This window comes from Rhinolophus hipposideros, assembly GCF_964194185.1.
Source record: "Rhinolophus hipposideros genome assembly, chromosome: 25".
Taxonomy (NCBI): Eukaryota; Metazoa; Chordata; class Mammalia; order Chiroptera; family Rhinolophidae; genus Rhinolophus; species Rhinolophus hipposideros.
Genome location: NC_138071.1, coordinates 17,291,021 through 17,308,999, shown reverse-complemented (window position 1 = coordinate 17,308,999; position 17,979 = coordinate 17,291,021). Strand labels below are relative to the sequence as shown.

General features: G+C 40.3%; 1 protein-coding gene across 1 annotated transcript in view; it reads right to left on the bottom strand.

Moving 5' to 3' along the window:
• The window catches only part of EXOC4 (exocyst complex component 4), a 644,300-nt gene that overhangs the window by 114,357 nt on the left and 511,964 nt on the right, over positions 1-17,979 (bottom strand). The window contains exon 13 of the mRNA XM_081038731.1: positions 8,980-9,135. Coding sequence (XP_080894857.1) covers positions 8,980-9,135 — 156 coding nt within the window. The remainder of the gene's footprint in view (positions 1-8,979; positions 9,136-17,979) is intronic.

The window sequence follows — 17,979 nt, the reverse complement described above, 5'->3', positions numbered from 1 at the left end:
ATACATGTTTCAGGCAAAGTTCATCAAAGATGCTAAAACTACTGATTGAAAGGTTGGTAGAAAATAGGAAAATCACACGGTCTCAAGTTATCAGCCCCCAGGGAACTAGTTCATCACACAAGGAAATAAATGCACCTGACCATGGGGAGCTCTGGCTGGGATGACCTCAACCAAACGGCAAGCGTGGCAGTGCCAGCAAGGGCACAGGCAGACTTATGTGACGGGATGCAGCGGGACACACGGAACATCATCTATGCGTGTTCTGACAGAAACGTTCAATCTGGATATAATCACCAAGAAACAGGTAAATTCAGGTGTCGGCTGGGTAACGGGCTTAGCCTCTATCAACGGATTCCATGTCACGAAAAAGAGAGGGAGTGGACGAGACTGGTGTAGATTAGTGAAACTAATCAGAACCAGAGGAACTCAGAACTGCATGTCATGTGACAAGAAATTCTTCAAATTTTCTCTATAATTAGAGTTTTAGGTTTGCTATTTTTCTTCCCCTGCAGCACAACTTTTGTTCTTCTGTCTGTATTACTAGCAGTACATTCTATACATTAAACAGGTAGCTTTTTTCTCTCTAATTTCCAATCGCTAACATAAAACGACAGCTCAGATTTTAGGCAAACAGTTAAGTATTTGCACTTTGCTTTAGACTGAAATGAACCCCCCCACAAATTCATATATTGAGGCCCTAAATCACAAAAGCGATCTTTGGGAGGTAGTTAAGCCATGAAAGGGAGGCCTCATTGTGGGATTTGTACCCTTATAAGAAGAGAGACCTCCCTCTCTCTCTCTCACACTCCCTCTCCCCCTTTCTCCCTCTCTCCATCTCTCTGTCTGTGACATACCAGGACACTGCAAGAAAACAGGCCTTCGCAAGCCAGGAAAACAGCCCTTATCGGGAACTGAATTGGCCGGTGCCTTGATCTGGGACTTCCCATCCTTTAGGATTGAAAAATAAATTTCTTCTTTAAGCCCCCCAGTCTGTGGTATTGTGTTACGGCAGCCTGCGCTATTACACACCCTATATTCTAAGATGACTTCTGCGCTACCCTTCTTATTTAATCCATTACTTGTATATCAAGTAGTACATGACTACAGACATACATACATTCACTCAACAAGCATTTACTGAACAACTATTGTGTGACTCACTCTGCGCCTGGCACTCAACACCAAAATGCTAGACCAATGATCCCAGCTAAACGCTCTCATCATTAACCCTACACCTTGGATATCAGTGTTGAATACTGACTTGATCTAGGAACTTGCTTTCATAAGCCTTTACAGGCACCCTCTGCTTATATGACAATGTTTTTCTAAAAAATAACAATCAGCAAAGAGTTGACTACATTTTCTTATAAAAACAGCTTTAAAATTGAAGGTTGTGATTCTGAGACATCAAATAAATGATGAGAAAAAAAAATGCCGTAAATGTAAACATACTAAAACTAGAATGCTTAGGAGTAGCTAAAAAATACTTATACCCAAAATTCCAGAAAACGGACAGAGTGCACTAGGAGTACTGATCATACACAGGTTGCAACCTAAAGTGTAAATACACAACATAAAAACCCTTTACTAGACATTAAATATGACCTAATATGCCAGTTAGAACAAACAGACACACACTCACTAAAAAAAACAGCCTATAAATTCTAAAATCAAAAGTTATCACTTACAGATAAAGGACAGAGCTGCAGAGGAGGGAGGGGATCCCACTAAAGACACACAGAGAATTAAGGACCAGGTGGAGAAGGAATGCAAGCCTCAGTCTCAGGGTTTTCTCCACACTCTGTACCCCTTTTTGGTACCAAGTAGGGGAGTGCACTGATGGATGGGTGAGTAAAGGCTGTGAAAGAGCCCATGAAAATCGATACGAGGTAACAACAAGCAAAGAGCTCACTGAAACAGCACATTATTTTCAGGCTGATAGCATCTGCTCAAAGTTCCCATAGACACTCCACTTGGGCTAACATTGCACTGAAATGCTGTTAAGCTTATAACATGAACATGTCTTTCTTTAGCCTAGCCACTCAAATAAGCTTGGCACTTAATTTTCTTTTTAGGATATTTTCAAGCAACAGTGGAGACAAACAATAAGGTACAAGGCTTTTTTTCTGTAGGTGCTGGGACTCCCAGAAGGATGCAGTTTTCCTGCCAGGAGCCACTACAAATTATGCCTTTATTCAAATAATAATAGTTTTCCATAAAGCACATTTCTTAAGCTTCAGAACAGATGGTCCATACACAGGATTAAAATAACCAATAATTACTTATCATAAATTGAACATATACTTTGGTTTTTCAACAACCGAGATTGATTACAGATTTAAAAGTCAAAATTTATCCAGCACTGAACTTCCTTGTCTGAGTATTCCAGTTGATTGACCGTTCTGGTTATTTCTCAAATTGTCCTACAATGTCCTTTTGAAGAAACTAGTCAAAGAGCAGAGGCACTAAACAACTGATTTCATGCAAAGGCAATAATCCCAAATTTAGCATCTAAATATCACATCTTCGAGGACGCTCTCTTGGAGCAGAGAGGGAGAAGTAACTGAGGCATGGGTGGGAGTGTGGGGATCTTAGGAGGAGGACAAAAAAGATGGGAACCCCAGGGGTAACATGAGATACTACAGAGAAGAGTAAATACTTTGAATAAACTTGGCAGAAAAGTGAAAATAGTTTAAGCTTTTATTTTTTCAGGAATAAAACCATAGGATGTGTGGACATTGTTTTTTAAGCAAATATAAATTTAAAACCTAAGTAATATTACTCATGGTTAAATCACCTATAATGATGAGCAGTGACCCCCCCCCCCCGGTCCCATCCTCCCCATCCTTAGTCCTGTGACCCAAAAGAAGCACCTGTAACTTTAAAAACAAAGCTATTTCTAATTCTTCCAGTGGTTATAGCCACCTTGCTTTATAATCTGTGGAAATGGCTGCTTGTTGACATATTAATTTTAGACATTTTCTTCCGACCTCTTGGTCAATAGATGGGTGAAAATTAATTAGATTACCATGTCCTCTCCCGTCACCCCCAAATATCCCCCTTGCTCATTCCTAATGTAGTTACATAATGTTTCGTTTTTATATTAATCTCTCTCTCTAAGGTTTACACATCTTTACCTCTAGCAAGAGCTAAAATGCTTATTTGTTTTACTTTCCCCACAAGGGGAGCTCCTAACCAAGGAGGGAAGCAGGGTGAGGTGTCCAGGGGAGAGGGTTTCAGGGAAGAGTTGATGCTGGAGCTGAATGTTGAAAAGCTGAACCGGGCAGGTACAGGAGGAGGTGGGCATGGGACGAGCAGAGGGCATTCCAGGAAGAGGAATGGGCAAGGCGAAGACATTGAGGTAGGGAGGAAAGGGCAGGATGGACGGGGAACCTGGAAAAGTTCAATAGGGAAAGAAAGTCAGGTGAGACGGCAAGGGAACTGAAGCCTGCCTCAAGAGAGCAGCCATCCATAGAGGCGGCTGGGTAAGTAGGACGGCTGCACACTCCTTCCAGCAGTGGTTTGGGGCTTCCGCTTGTCACCCCGTCTCAGGAACACCCCTTCCTGCCCCTGCCCAGGCTAGATGGCAGATGTCCTTTTCTCCACAATGGCACAGATGTCACCATCAGCCTCACTTTCTGAAGGGCTGAGTGGGACTAAATTAGAGGGATTATATTTTTTCTTTTATTAAGATTCCAAATAAGAGAAAGAGGAATGGTATTAAACGTACCTTGAAGTGGAAAAAAAAAAAAATTGCATGACCTGAAGTCAAACAAAAATAAAATGTAGAAAACACTCTAGAGTGACTTTTATATGATACTAACAGATAATTACAATCCTCAACTAATTGTCTAAATAGACCAGCATTTATGTAACGTATAGGAGAGATGTTAAGGTTTTTTGTTTTTTTTTTCACTTCCTGCCAATCATGCTACTAAGAGTCATATTATTTTGATATAATAACAAAGTGCCTAATTCAATCTTCTTGAACATTAATTGATATGTTTGTAGCTGAGTCTCCAGTTAATTACCTGTCTTTTCTGTTTAATTTTGAGATTTAAGTCTGCTTCTCATCCAATCTTGCCTGGCATTGCCCTACTTCTATCCATGACCTTCATCTTGTTTAACTGAGGGAAAAAGAACATTTTAGCAAAGTATTTTCTACCCTTTCTACTTATTTAATACATTCATGTTTTCTGATTCATCTTTCCATTTCTAATTGTATTTTAAAGTCATATTAAGCATGCACAGAGAGTGACATAAATGTCTCCATTCTAATAAACATTTTGTTCAAGCTAAAGTCTTTTTTTCCGGCACTCGATCTTTTACTTGTTCCTTCAAATTTATCTAACGGTCCTTCAACAGTTATGATTATCTGGAACCTTTTAATAGCTGTTGCTTAGGTTGTTTTGAGAAGCCTTTAAATTTCCAGGTGGAATTTTTCTGAAAATGTGTGCTCTATTTTATTCATACTGTGTTTATATCCAAATACATTCCTAGGTCTACTGGGGTTCTGCGTCTCTTAATTGTCTAATCTCCAGTTATATGAAGAAACTGAAGGGGTGTAACCAAAGGGAAAAACAAAATGAAACTGACTAGTTAATGGCAGTGCTGAGAATTAGAACTCAGGCCTGAGCATCCAAAAGAACATGTTACTATGCACGTGACACGTAAGGAGCCGCTGAAGGCATTTCCTTCCAATTAGGGGATTTGGCTCACAATTCCTTACATTTGTCCTTTTCATTTGAAGAGTGGGTGATGCTTTCTCTTTTTCAATTCAGTTGCATTCATTCAACACTTATGGATCTGTGATGCACAAACGATTACGGTTCAAAAGAAAGAAGGTAAAAGTGCAAACCTGCTTTGTGCTTTTATTTAGGTTTTTTTTTTTTTTTCCATCAAGCATTTAATATAGATAGAATTCAGGCCAAACAAAATCTTAGGAATCACTTTGCTTTTTGAAAACAATATTTTGCTGTTCTTTAATCATACTGAGTTGATAATTTCATAACACAACAAAACACAGTCTTAATACACATATGCCTCATTTGATTCTCGAAATAAAAGATTATCTTCTACGTAACTCAAAAACTAAACATAGCTGAAAATGTCCTGTAGTCTCTCTTCCCTATTCAGGACTGTATCACACTCTATCTGAAACCTGCATAATTTATTTTATATCATTTTCATATTGTCATTCCTTTTGTGTTATCTCCTTTGCCTATTCAATAATGATGATTTTCTGTTTTCTTTTCTCCGATTAGACAAACAAAAACTCAAGAGTAAAGATAAGACAATCAGTTTTAAAGCCCCTACATTCCTGGGTTCAATATACTGTCCCCTCCTCGCCCCAATAGCTGGATACTTTGTTATGAACCTGGAATTGAAAACGGAGGGAGATAACTCGCAACAATGTAATACATGAACTGCAATACAATGGATGCCAATGAAAACACACTAAATCTAGAGTAAAAGCACCTATATGATAAGTGTTTGTGACATTAGTATAGTGGTAGGTGGTAGCCTGCTGAGCACACCTAGCTACATCACATCGTGGCTCTGTGTACTGAGGGAACTTAATTTTTCTGCACCTCAGTTTCCTTATCTGTTCAATGGGAAGAACAGTACCTGAAAACGCCTAACGTTGCTGAACAGTGCCAAGCACTGTTGACTGATTGTTGTAACTGTTGCGATAGATGGCACAATCTTTCCAGGATCGTAATTCTTTATCCTTCATCTTTCTGCCTGTTAGAGTTCAAGACTAATTTGTAGGTTTCATACAGTCTTTCACTTGTATCACCTGAAAACTTAGGTTCTGGTCCTGCCAATCACACTATCCTCTTAAGGCTCTAGAAAAATGATTCTTATTCTTTGATATTCTGGAGTCCTGAGTGAAATGGGCTAATAGATTTTTTTTAAGGACAGTCTTTCTAATACACACGGCCTCCCCAACTCCTAGACAACCCCTCCCCATCCTCTTTACTTCTCCCGACTCCTTATCCCTTCTGTTAATTACATCTCTAGAAAGTAGGGCTGCTTTTATCAGTCTCAAAAGAATAAATATATACATATATATGACAGGTGCAAAGACAATGGGCTAGAAAGCCTGCTTTCAGCTTCTTTGGGAACAAAAGGATATTTGCTATTTTTCTTTTCTTCTATTAAAGCCCTGGCTTGACCTATTTCTTTTCCCCTCTATCCAAAGTTAAGCCTGGAAATAATACATTTTATTTTTTAGTTAAAAAACAAGGCTAGGAAAAGGCCTCATTTAGTAATGAAGGGAATATAACCTTTATTCAGTGTAAAGGGCACTGGAGTCTATATTCACCCAGGTGCCAAAGAGCCCTCTAAGCTCTAAAAACTAATTATAGGAGGAGAGTGACTTTTCAGTTTTTGGGGCTCGCACATGCTCAGTGGTCCTCTAATGTGCTAAATCAAGGCTCTCTGTCAACTCTACCACATTGGAATATCAATGAAGAGTACTCTCTCCTACTTTGCTTTCAACCTCTAATCAGGACAGAGAATAGGACAGATTAAGAGGAAAGAATCAATCACATGCAAAACAAAGTAGTCCTATAAGATTTTTTTTCCTTCTGTGAAAACAAATGTAATTTGTTTTCAAACCATGTCTAAACGCACAAACATGGACAAATCTCTCAGGCATAATGTTTGGCAAAATAAACCAGACAATATGATTAAATTTATATCCAAAATATACAAAGAACACTTAAAACGCGAAAATAAGAAAACACACAACCCAATTAAAAAATGGGCAAAAGATCTGAACAGATAGCTCCCCTGACAAATATTTATATATAGATGTCAGATAAGCACATGAAAAGATGCTCAACATCCTATGTCACTAGGGAAATACAAATCAAAACAATGAGGGAGCACCACACACCTATTAGAACGTCCCAAATCCACAACACAGACACCACCAAACGCTGAGGAAGATGTGGAGCCACAGGCACTCTCAGTCACTGTTGGTGGGAATGCAAAATGGTGCAGCCACTTTGGAAGACAGTTTGACGGTTACAAAGCTAAACATACTCTTACCATATGATCTAGCAATTGCCTTCCTTGGTGTTTACCCCCAATGAATTAAAAACGCACATCCATAGAAAAATCTGCACACTCAAGTTTACAGCAGCTTTATTTAGAATCGGCCAAACGTGGAAGCCACCAAGATGTCCTTCAGCAGGTGAATGGACAAATTATGGTGCATCTGTACAATGGAATACTACTATTCAGAAATTAAAAATAAAAAAGATAGAAAGAGCTATCGAGCCACAAAAAGACTGGAGGAACCTTTGTGCATATAGCCAAGCAAAAGAAGCCAGTCTGCAAAGGCTGTATGATTCCAGCTACATGACGTTCTAGAAAAGACAAAGCTATGGATGGAGACAGTCAAAACAAAACAAAACAAAACAAAATCAGTGATTGCCGGGGGTTCAGGGAGAGGAAGGCAGGGATGAATAAGAAAATCACAGAGGATTTTTAGCGTAGTGAAACTATTATTTTGAATGATACTATAATGGTGGATACATTCATTATACATTTGTCAAAATCGGTAGAACGTACCATGAAAAGAATGAACCCTGATATAAAACATAGACTTTAGTTAATAATAATGTATCAGGGTTAGCTTGTCAATTGTAACAAATGTACTACACTAATACAACATGTCAAAAATAGAGGAAATTGGGGGGTAGTGAGGGGATATATGGGAACTCTGTGCTCTTCAACTTGTTTTATAAACCTAAAACTGCTTTCCCCTAAAATAAAGTCTATTCATAATAAAAAAAACTATATGTATATAGTTTTCTTATATAAAATAACCAGTTGACAAGTTTCTCTTTGATAATGTGAGTAATGAAAAACATAAATAGGAAGGCTTTAGGTTAAATTATAGGTGAATTTTTGAGTATCATGATTTGAGAAAGTTTTAAATGGCACTATAGCAAATTTTCATAATAAAATTTTGGTAAAATATGGCACTACAGTATGCATATAATTAGCTTTGTGAGCAGTAAAGACCTATTTATCCACAGTTGTAATCTAGAAAGAGATGAGCCCACAGTTCTATGATAACTTAAAAGTAAGATGTTGGCTAATACTTCTTTTCTGGTCTTTGCTTCTTTAAAGAACTTTTATTTTATTTTCACCATTTATTCACTTATTAGGCAAAAAACAATAAAAATAAACTTAATTTTAATGTGCCAAAGTATTACCTTCATCATTTTTTTTCTACTTTACAAAGCTCTCAAACGACAGAGGTGAAATGTTTCACTGTGGCAAGCCAGCCATGTGAAAATGAGTAGCTTTGTCAAATTAGGCTACATTTTCATCATTAGGTAAATTATGCAAATTGTACACTGGTAAATGTTGAAGGATAAAGTTGAAAAAGAGACTTTACTTTTGTCAAGAAAAGCAGAAAGCATTCAGAAATAATACCACGTATATGAACACACATGAGAAGTACATATGTATTTCCAGAAAGTTCAACTAACGGTTCTGTGAACTGAACAACACCCTAAAAAAAACTGTAACATACTCTGTATGGGTAGCAACTTTTCTTATCATCATATTTCCAAGGCATGGTACATAATGGGGTCAATACAGATTTGCTGAATGAATGAATGAATGAATGAATGAACTATAGTTGATTCATTGTAACACAAAATTAATTATATACTTATATTTGAAGGGAGAACAACCTACAAATTAAAATATATTTTGACTCAATTTAGCAGTGCTCCAAATTTGATTCCTATTAATCCCTTCCTTCTAAAGTTTTTAGCACAGGCATATTTGCATGGGAAATGAGGTGCCGTAGGATGAAAACAAGACTTTACTAAGTTCAGTTCATTGCTGCATGATATCTAGAACTGGACAAAATTTCACACGAGAAAGCATTAGCTAACCAGGTGTTCTTCCCGCCCATGTTTAGCACAACTTAGAAAATAGGCCTTTTACCTTACAAAATCTTCTTCATCTTCTCTCTTTGGCCTCAGCTGTTTCGGTTGAGCCATATTAGTCCAATTTGGTAGAGATTTCAAGAGTCTGCTGATATCATCATCTTTTGCCCAAGATGCACTGATGACAAGTTTTTCTTCCGACTGCACGATGCCCCTAAACACAACCAACAGAGAAGAGAGACACTTGAGCACACTGCTAGATAGCCAGCTAGCTTTTTTCACCTTTACTACATAGAAAAGATACCGCACCCTCTCTCTCTTACTAACATACTCCGTTATCTGAGTTCTGGGCAGTGACACCCATTCATTCTAGATTTCATTCTTAGTTTCTTCATTGTTGGGTAATCGTGAAAGCTAATAATACGAATTCATCTCCCTTTATCATAGTTAATCCCATAGGGTAAGTAAAAGTGGATGGTAGGTTTGGGCGGGGGAGTCTTTCAAGAAAAATGTTGAACAGATAAGGTGGGGCCACCATATACTAACTAAATGCTATTAAATGACAACATAAATGGTACCTGAAGGGTGACAGAAGTGTCACAAAGGATTGTTCTCTGACTTCTTGGTTTAACTACCAATTAGTGCTACTTGAGGGTATCTTCTGAACTGCGGGCACCCCTCTTTTCAAAGCAAATCTACCGTCACAGAGACACCTTCTGACCCTGATGTCAGGCAGACAAGTCTTTGATTATCGCTCTCTCCAGTGGGCTTTGACGAGGGACCTGGAGCTGACAGGCTTCGAATCCTTTAACAGGCCCGGGGGTAGCTATTAACACTGCTCTTACCAGGATGCACCTGGAAATTCATTTTAGATGTTCAATTTCAACTTAATTAAAGAGCTTCTCTCTCCATTCACCATTTCTGTCCCCATAGCTAATGTGAGTGGTCTAAAAGTCTTCATCAGCAGTTCCAGGTGACAGAAGTGACAGTTATTTATGAAGGGAGTGCTAATGAGCTGGCTACTCCTCTGAAGGCGAGAACGCGGCCCCAGGAGGCTCTCCCCTCCTCCTCAGCCAGGGGTTTATTTGGGAATCAGGGTTAGATGGGGGGACATGATGCACTTCTAAATATACAATATATGTCCATGGTGTATATGCATGTCTGGGGGATAAAATCTCCTTTACCCAACAGACAATTCAATGTTTGTATGTAGACAAAAGCAGTTGAAGCTGAAAACCCTGACTCACAATAACAAGACTCAAGGTAACATAGTTCTCTGAAAAATAAGCGAGAATCACAAGAGGACCACAGCTGATTTCCAGAATTCTTCGAACTCACTGCGAGCAAAAGTTTTCTAAGAGTAACTATGGCCAGCAATACAAAAATCAGACTACAGAACTCTCTTCCCTAACCTCTCAAATTACACTGCTACCTTCAATCCCCCCCTTTCCTTGTTATTTTCTTGCATCTTTTAGGACATATGTATGGATGGATCCCACAATCTCACGTTCACACTTTTGTACGTGGGATGATGGATGCAATCTTATAGAATGGTTCCACCTCAAATTTATGATAGGCCATTCCAGATGGACCCTTCATGCTCTCTGGCATTCTTTTTATGTCTCTGAGCAACTTCCTCTTGCATTTCCCTCCATGGTTATTTTTTAGACCTTTGCCCTTTATCTCCTCATTACTTATCACCCACAATTTTTCTATCTGTCAGAGAAAGGAGGGGACCTAATTCCATACTCTCAAATATTCCACTTGCGATCCCCCACAGAAGTATGTTCAAACCTGTTTCATCCTCATTCACTTCCAGTAACCCTTGTACTTAGGCTTCCTCATCCCCAATTATCCCTTTTCCTGTATACCTAGCACAGTCGTCCTCCCTTATCACTCACTGGTTTCACTTCCCATGGTTTCAGTCACCTGCAATCAACCACAGTCCAACAATATTATATAGAAAAATTCCATAAATAAACAATTCATAAGTTTTACACCACGAGCCTTTTGGAGTAGTAGGTTGAAATCTAGTGCCTTCTGGTTCCGTCCCACCTGGGACAAAAATCGCCCCTTTGTTCAGCGTGTCGTCCATTCTGTATACACACCCTGCCCATTAGTCACTTAGTAGCTGTCTTGATTACGTATCAGATCGACTATCGTGGTATCTCAGTATCTGTGTTCAAGTAACTCTTATTTTACTTAATAATGGCCCCAACGCATGAGAGTAGTGATGCCAGTAATTAGAATATGCCAAAGAGCAGCCGTAAAGTGCTTCCTTTAAGTGAAAAGGTTAAAGTTCCAGACTTAGTAAGAATGAAAAAAAAAATTGTATGCTGAGGTTGCTAAGGTCTGCGATAAGAATGAAACTTCTATTTGTGAAACTGTGCAGAAGGTAAAAGGAATTCGGGCCAGTTTTGCTGTTGCACCTCGAACTGCAAAAGTTCTGGCCACAGTGCGTGATGAGAGCTTAGTTAGGATGGAAAAGGCATTAAATGTGTGGTTGGAAGGCAGGAACACAACCGAGTTCTGACTGACGCAGCAGCAGCGTGCTGCTCCAGAAAACACCGAGCCTGTTCGAGGGCTTGAGCACAGGGTGCCCTGAAACAAGTGACACCAGCCGTTTACTGCAAGTCAGGGACAGTTACACAGATTCAGGAATCAGTTTGGACTGAAAACTAGAAAAATTACTGGAGGGTATTGTTATCATTGTTCTATTTTACTATTAGTTACTGTTGTTAATCTCTTACTGTACCTCATTTGTAAATTAAACTTTATCACAGGTACGTATGTATAGGGAAAAAACACAGCATACATAGGGTTCGGTCCTATCTGTGGTTTCAGGCATCACTGGGGGATCTTAAAACTCATTCCCCGTGGCTAGCGGGGAATACTGTATCTCTCAATATATTCCCCAAATCCCTGTTAATGTTTCAAAAGATGAATGGATGGATCTCTTCCTTGATCCAGCATTCCTCTTCAGTAAAGCTTCTCTCTCCTTCACAGACTGTCATCCAATGAGTGGCCTTCACTCTCTGACTTCACTTTTTCATTCATGAACTGTCCACTCAGGATCTAGTTGATGATTTAACCCATCTAATGCTTTTTGAAAAATTTTCAATTAATATATTTTTCATTTCCAGATTTTCTATTCTGCTCTTTTACAAATCCACTGCAAAAAGTTCTGTTCTTGTATGATGGATTCTGCTCCTTCATCTCTTTGAATATTTAAAAGCAGCACTTTTCAAGGGGCTTTATGTGGCTTTATATTTCGTGGTAGTTCTTTGGAGGCTAAATGTCCTACTTGGTGCATTTTCCTTCTTTTCTCATGATGGTGAGTTTTCTCATCTGGTCCGCTCTTTTGTTCTGCAAGCTCTACCCCAGTGGGACTTGTGTCTTGCGCGAATCACACGTTTGCCCTGAGTTTTGGAGATATTACTCTTAGGTAGTTTGCATTATTTGTCTCTTCTGGATCCTATACGCTTCACTAGTTCCAAATAAGTGGGGGTTTTTTTGCTTAAAAGTGTCTCTCCCAACACGAATAGTGCAATTTGAGGTCCTCACACATGTCACATGAGTGGGATTTTGATTTCTTTCAGGGGCCACTTTTTTGACTCCGAGTGGGGTAGCTCAATTCCCAAGCCCAACTTTTCCTGGTTCCATTCATGAATGGAATAGACCCTTACATAACTTCTGCACAGATACAACTCCTCTCAGGTGTTGAAATGTCAGCCCTTATTTAGGTCTTGACCTTTTCTATGGTCTGAATGTTTGGGTCCAACCCTCTCACCCCCCCAAAAAAATTCCCATGTTGGAATCCTAACATCAACAAGAGAGTGTTAGGTGATTAGGTCATGAGAGTGGAACCCTCATAAGTGGAATCAGGGCTCTTATAAAAGAGACCCCACAGAGTTCCTTAGCTCCTTCCATCACGTGAGGCTACACTGTGAAGTCCATGACCTGGAAGAGGGTCTTCACCCAACCCTTTTGGCACCATGACCTTGGACTTCCAGCCTCTAGAGCTGTGAGAAATACTTTTCTGTCGTTTATAAGCCACCCAGTCTGCAGTATTTTGCTACAGCAGCTCAAACAGGCGAAGATGACGACCTCTACATGTGCTCCTGACACCTTGGGGGTGCCACTCAACTTCAACATTAGCTTGTTGCTCTGGCTTTTAGATTCTGTTTCATTTGAGACATCTGGGGAATTCTTTCTTCTTTTGAATTTGGCTGCATATTTAAAATACTTTTTAAGTTACATATTGTTATCATTCCCTCTCCCACTAAACATCTAGTATTCCTTATTCTGGTCAACAGTCCAACCATCCATCCTGCTAATCAGGTGAGAACTCAGCGACATCGTACTGGCCCCCAGTCACCACATCCTGCCATCTCATTTCCTCAATATCTATAAATCTGCCATTTCCTGTCCAGGTTCACAGACATGAACCTATATTTAGAGCCTCATCATTTCTCACTTAGTTTTGGCAGTAACCCTGTAACTCAGTGTCATGCCTGGAGCTTCAAGACCATTAGTCCAACTCATCACTCTAGTCAGAAGAGTCATGTTTCTAAAATTATACAAATATAATCACATATTCTCTTCTGTAGACCTCGTCACCGATTCCTACTTCTAAGACCAAGTCAAACTTAGCAAGGCATGAACATCTACCTTTTCAGCTTCAACTCCAGCAATGCTTTTCTTCCTTTGTCTTGCCTCACTACTGCCAGGCAAAGCCCTGCCTGTGGCGGCTGAACACCTTATCCATTAGGAGTAGTCAAAAGGGTTTTGGATGAGATATACTGTGTCCTGCTTCTGTGTGTTATCTTTGTCTAGAGAGCCTTTTTGTTTGTTTGTTTTCATCTTCCTTGTTTGCCTCTGCTGATCAAGCATTAACTTGGCTTTTCCCTTAGGACAGTTGAGTCCTCCCTTTTGTGCCTCATCACCCTTATACCAGAAGTTTTCAACCTTGACCGCACATTGGGATAATTTGGGAGCTTTTTAAAAATGAAATGCCCAGGCCACACCCAAGACCAAGTAAATCAGAATCTCAGGGGATGAGACCCAGGCATCAGAATGTTCACAAGTTTCCCAGACAATTCGAATGTGAACCCAAGGGGGAGAACCACTTCCTTACACGTAACCTCTATTCTCAGTGGTCCCCTTTACTTCTTTACGAGTTCTCCAGGGACAGAGTTTATTTTCTCATTAGTTTTCATGCCTGTCGTGCTTAGCACAATTCCTGGTGATGGGTAAGTGTGTAAGAACTGAACTGGAGATAAAAAATAAGCCCTCTTCAGTTTCAGGAGTCTAGATAACTCCTTAAACTAAAACCAATTTAGTGCTTTTCTTTTACTTCTTCTCTGTACTAAATAACGTAGGTGAGCTATCAAGCCATTTGGCATTTTGACCAAGTTACAGATCATTTGCCAGGCTCTCACCATACCTCTCTGAATGCAATACAAACCAGAAAAATGAATATAGGTGTGTTCCCTTCTGAAATAAAATCCAACATAGAAAGTCATGACTCACAAAACTAATGAGCCAAGGGATGATTACTGATAACCCTCCCCCTTCTATTCCACTTGTTCCTAGGTGGCCTATTACTGGAAAGTCTCCCTGAAGTCTCAGTTTCTCTGTAAAGAATTTGTTGACTGTGTCAGCCTACAGTAATCTCACCCTTTATACTTATTACCCACAACTTCACAATTCAAACTTTATCCCATACGATGGGTTGGGCAAACTATGGCCTACCGATCAAATCTGCCTCATCAGCTGACTTTATGTCCTGTAAGCTATGAACAGTGTTGAAATTTTCAAATGTTTTTTTTTGGTAATCAAAATAATAATAGTATTTTGTGATATGTGGAAATTACATAAAATTTAAATTTTTGTGTCTATATCTAGAAAGAACTTGGCTGGGTGGTTCAATTCATATTATATCCACACTACAGGTCAAATTCTGATCCTGAGAGTTAGAAGCCCAAACACAACTCAGTTCTCCAGCATCTAAATCTTTGGGTCCATCCGTAGTGGCCCACATCTGCCCTGGGGTTAAGTAAACAGTTTGAGTCTGTAGGTGTGATATGGTATTGCACATTTTGGGGGCCTAGAATTTTTCATTTTAGCTCTGGGTGCAAAGAAAAAAAAAATCACTTAGTGGGATATTATGTTAAAGGTACTCAAACTATTTAACGTATTTTTTGGAAGACTGGTTTACTTCAATAATTCAGTACATTACTGTCTTCGCTAATATTCATAGATCCTGTCTTATTAAAAAATGTAAATCAAATGAACTAACATGCTACCTATATACTTCCCTCCACAATGAATTTTAATTCATATTGGAATGAATATCAATTCCAAATGTAATTCCAAGTATTCTAATTGGAAATATTGGCATTGATTAGGAATATACCATTAGTACAAAGGGAATTTTGCATTCAAGTGCCAAAGTTTCCATCCTGACCAATTGCATTTATTAGTTTATACTTTTGTCACAAACTGTACTGTGTGGACTACAAAAATCCCGGGACATATCCAAATAGCCTCTAAAAAGGCAAGCTAAACCTCCAACAATTATTCCACAAGAGCAGTAGGGTTAATTACAACTACCAGAACCAGAATCTATTAATTAATTCACAGCTCAATGGGCCACAGACAGAACCATCTGTGTAACTATTTGTACCCGTTCCCAGGAGGAAGAGGGAAATAGGTAAACCTCTTGGAACAGGTCACTCAACTGCCATGAGAAGGGCCCACCCTCTAGTCACAGCTGAGTAAATTTCATTCGGAAAACATCTGCTGGTGTTGACTAGCTCTGATGTGCATTGCTTCTTCTCTGGAACAGTTGGGAAGTGCAAGCGCGCCTGGTCCCAGGACACAGCTGGAGGGCTGCGTCTTTCATTAGGTAAACAACCAGGGGCAGGTGGGGCTAATTGGATTCAACTGTTTGGTGACAGTCGGGGTACCGTGTTTATTTTCCCAGACCCAATCTTTCCGACACTTCAAAAACTAGGAGCCAAGATAGACAAACGAACCCTGGACAAGGCTGGTCCGGATGAAGCTGCTGTAGTCGATTTTCAACTGTGAATGGCTGGACGGTGGCAGGCCAAGCTGCAGTGTCACGTCCAGCAACGCAGTGATTATGACAATGGGAGATACAACAAACAAACAAACAAACAAACAAATACTATATTGCTGATTAAAACAAAACAAAATAAACACAAATTCAACACAAAAGATCCCTTAAGATAAGATGGAGCAGAAAAAATAGGAAAAGAGCAGAGGAACATCTGATCACTCTGGAGCTGATTCACAGGCAAACCGGAAGTCGTGCTTGCACGGAGCTTGCGGAGGTTTCCTGGGCATGTGCCCTCAGCTCTTTTGAGGTTCAAAGTTAGTTTGCTGGCAAAGGCATCATGGCAAGCTCAGCTAGGCTCTCCTTCCCGCAGGACCCTGGCCTCTGGCTACACGAGAAACCTGAAGGGCTTCATGAGCTATCACAGCCCGGGGTCTAGTCCCTGCTCTGAGCACAGTAGGGCTACTATTTCCTCAAACGCCACTTTGATCATGGAGGAAGCCATCCTTCTCATCAACACCTGTGCTCATGTTCTTTAGTATGGAAAGTTTTTCAAAACTCTCCTTTTCTGCACATTCTCATCCAACCACATGGCCCACGTTAGTCATTTTGATTTCTCCACCTTCTCTCCAGCCACCATGGTGGACAGGCTAGCGCATGGCTTGCTCATCCTGTTCAGGAAATTCCTCATTCATTCACAGACATACTGAGCGCCAGTAAGCTGTCCGCCCTGTGCCAGACCCAGGTCCTGCCATCAGCAATTGTACGTTTATCCCTATGTCACTCTTTATGCTCTGGCATGAGTTCTCGGTCCTCCAGGAGAAGCGGTGAAAGGTGGGCCCTGAGTGTGGACTTCTCTCACTGAAACATGCTTGGGTCTTAGATCAATCGAGCCTCTCAGACTAGACGATGTTTTCTTTGTATTCTCTTCCACACCCACCCCAGTGCACAAAAGTTGGCAAAATATATGGCTTAGTGAACTGATGCTAACAGAAACTTTGAAGAACTGTGACTTCCAATTTTGAAATGACTGTTTAGGGACACAAGCTGCTGGTTGTATCTCAGGGCAAAGGGAGAGAAGCACTCAGTTTGGAAGTAGCAGACTGGCGGACTGACTGCCTCCTTGCTGATGGGGTACAGTAGAGATTGCACAGCCAAGTTCACCTTCCAGCCCCAAGGGCTGCGACTAATTAAGGAAAAGAGTTCGAGTCCTCATTCCTCTTTTAGGAAACCTCTCTTTATCCGAAGCACGTAACACGCCATCATTACGCAACACAGTCTTTCTCTCCAGAGTGAGGTGCTCGCAGAAAGGTGAGATGTTTGTGACCTTTCCTCAGATCTCCAAACTCCCAGGGTATGCTCAGGTTCTCATGGTAACCACGGCAAACGCACCAACTCTCAGCAGAGGGCATTGTGAACTTATGGATTTGCTCGTTTCTGTAAAAGCTATCCGCTGCCAAAGAATCAGATTGCCATGTTTCCCTGCTCTCTCCCTTCTTCCCCAGTGTTATATCATTTTGGATCATTTGAATTGTATATGGCTTTCTATTTAAGTCAGTCATTTGCTGGCAGCAAAACTAGAACATTTCCTGTTTTTCCTCTCACTGTAATCAGGATTTGGCTGTCCAAATTAGGACTGCCCTAATTACTCCGCAGCAGGTGCCAGTCTGGGGGAGGGCAATAAATGGGAAGGGAGGAAGTGAGGACATTCTGCATCTTCAGACTCCCATGATGAGAAAACACTTTCTCCCTTGGCCTGAAAAACCAGATTAAATAACAGGCACTGGGGAGGGGGGCACCATGGGGTTCTAAATGGTGTGTGTGTGTGTGCGCGTGCTTACGTGTGTGTGTGTGTGTGTGTGTGTGTGTGTGTGAGAGAGAGAGAGAGAGAGAGAGAGAGAGAGAGAGAGAGAGAGAGAGAGAATACATTGTTGTACAACAACCGTATAAATGATTTTCTATTTATTTCCCCTCCAA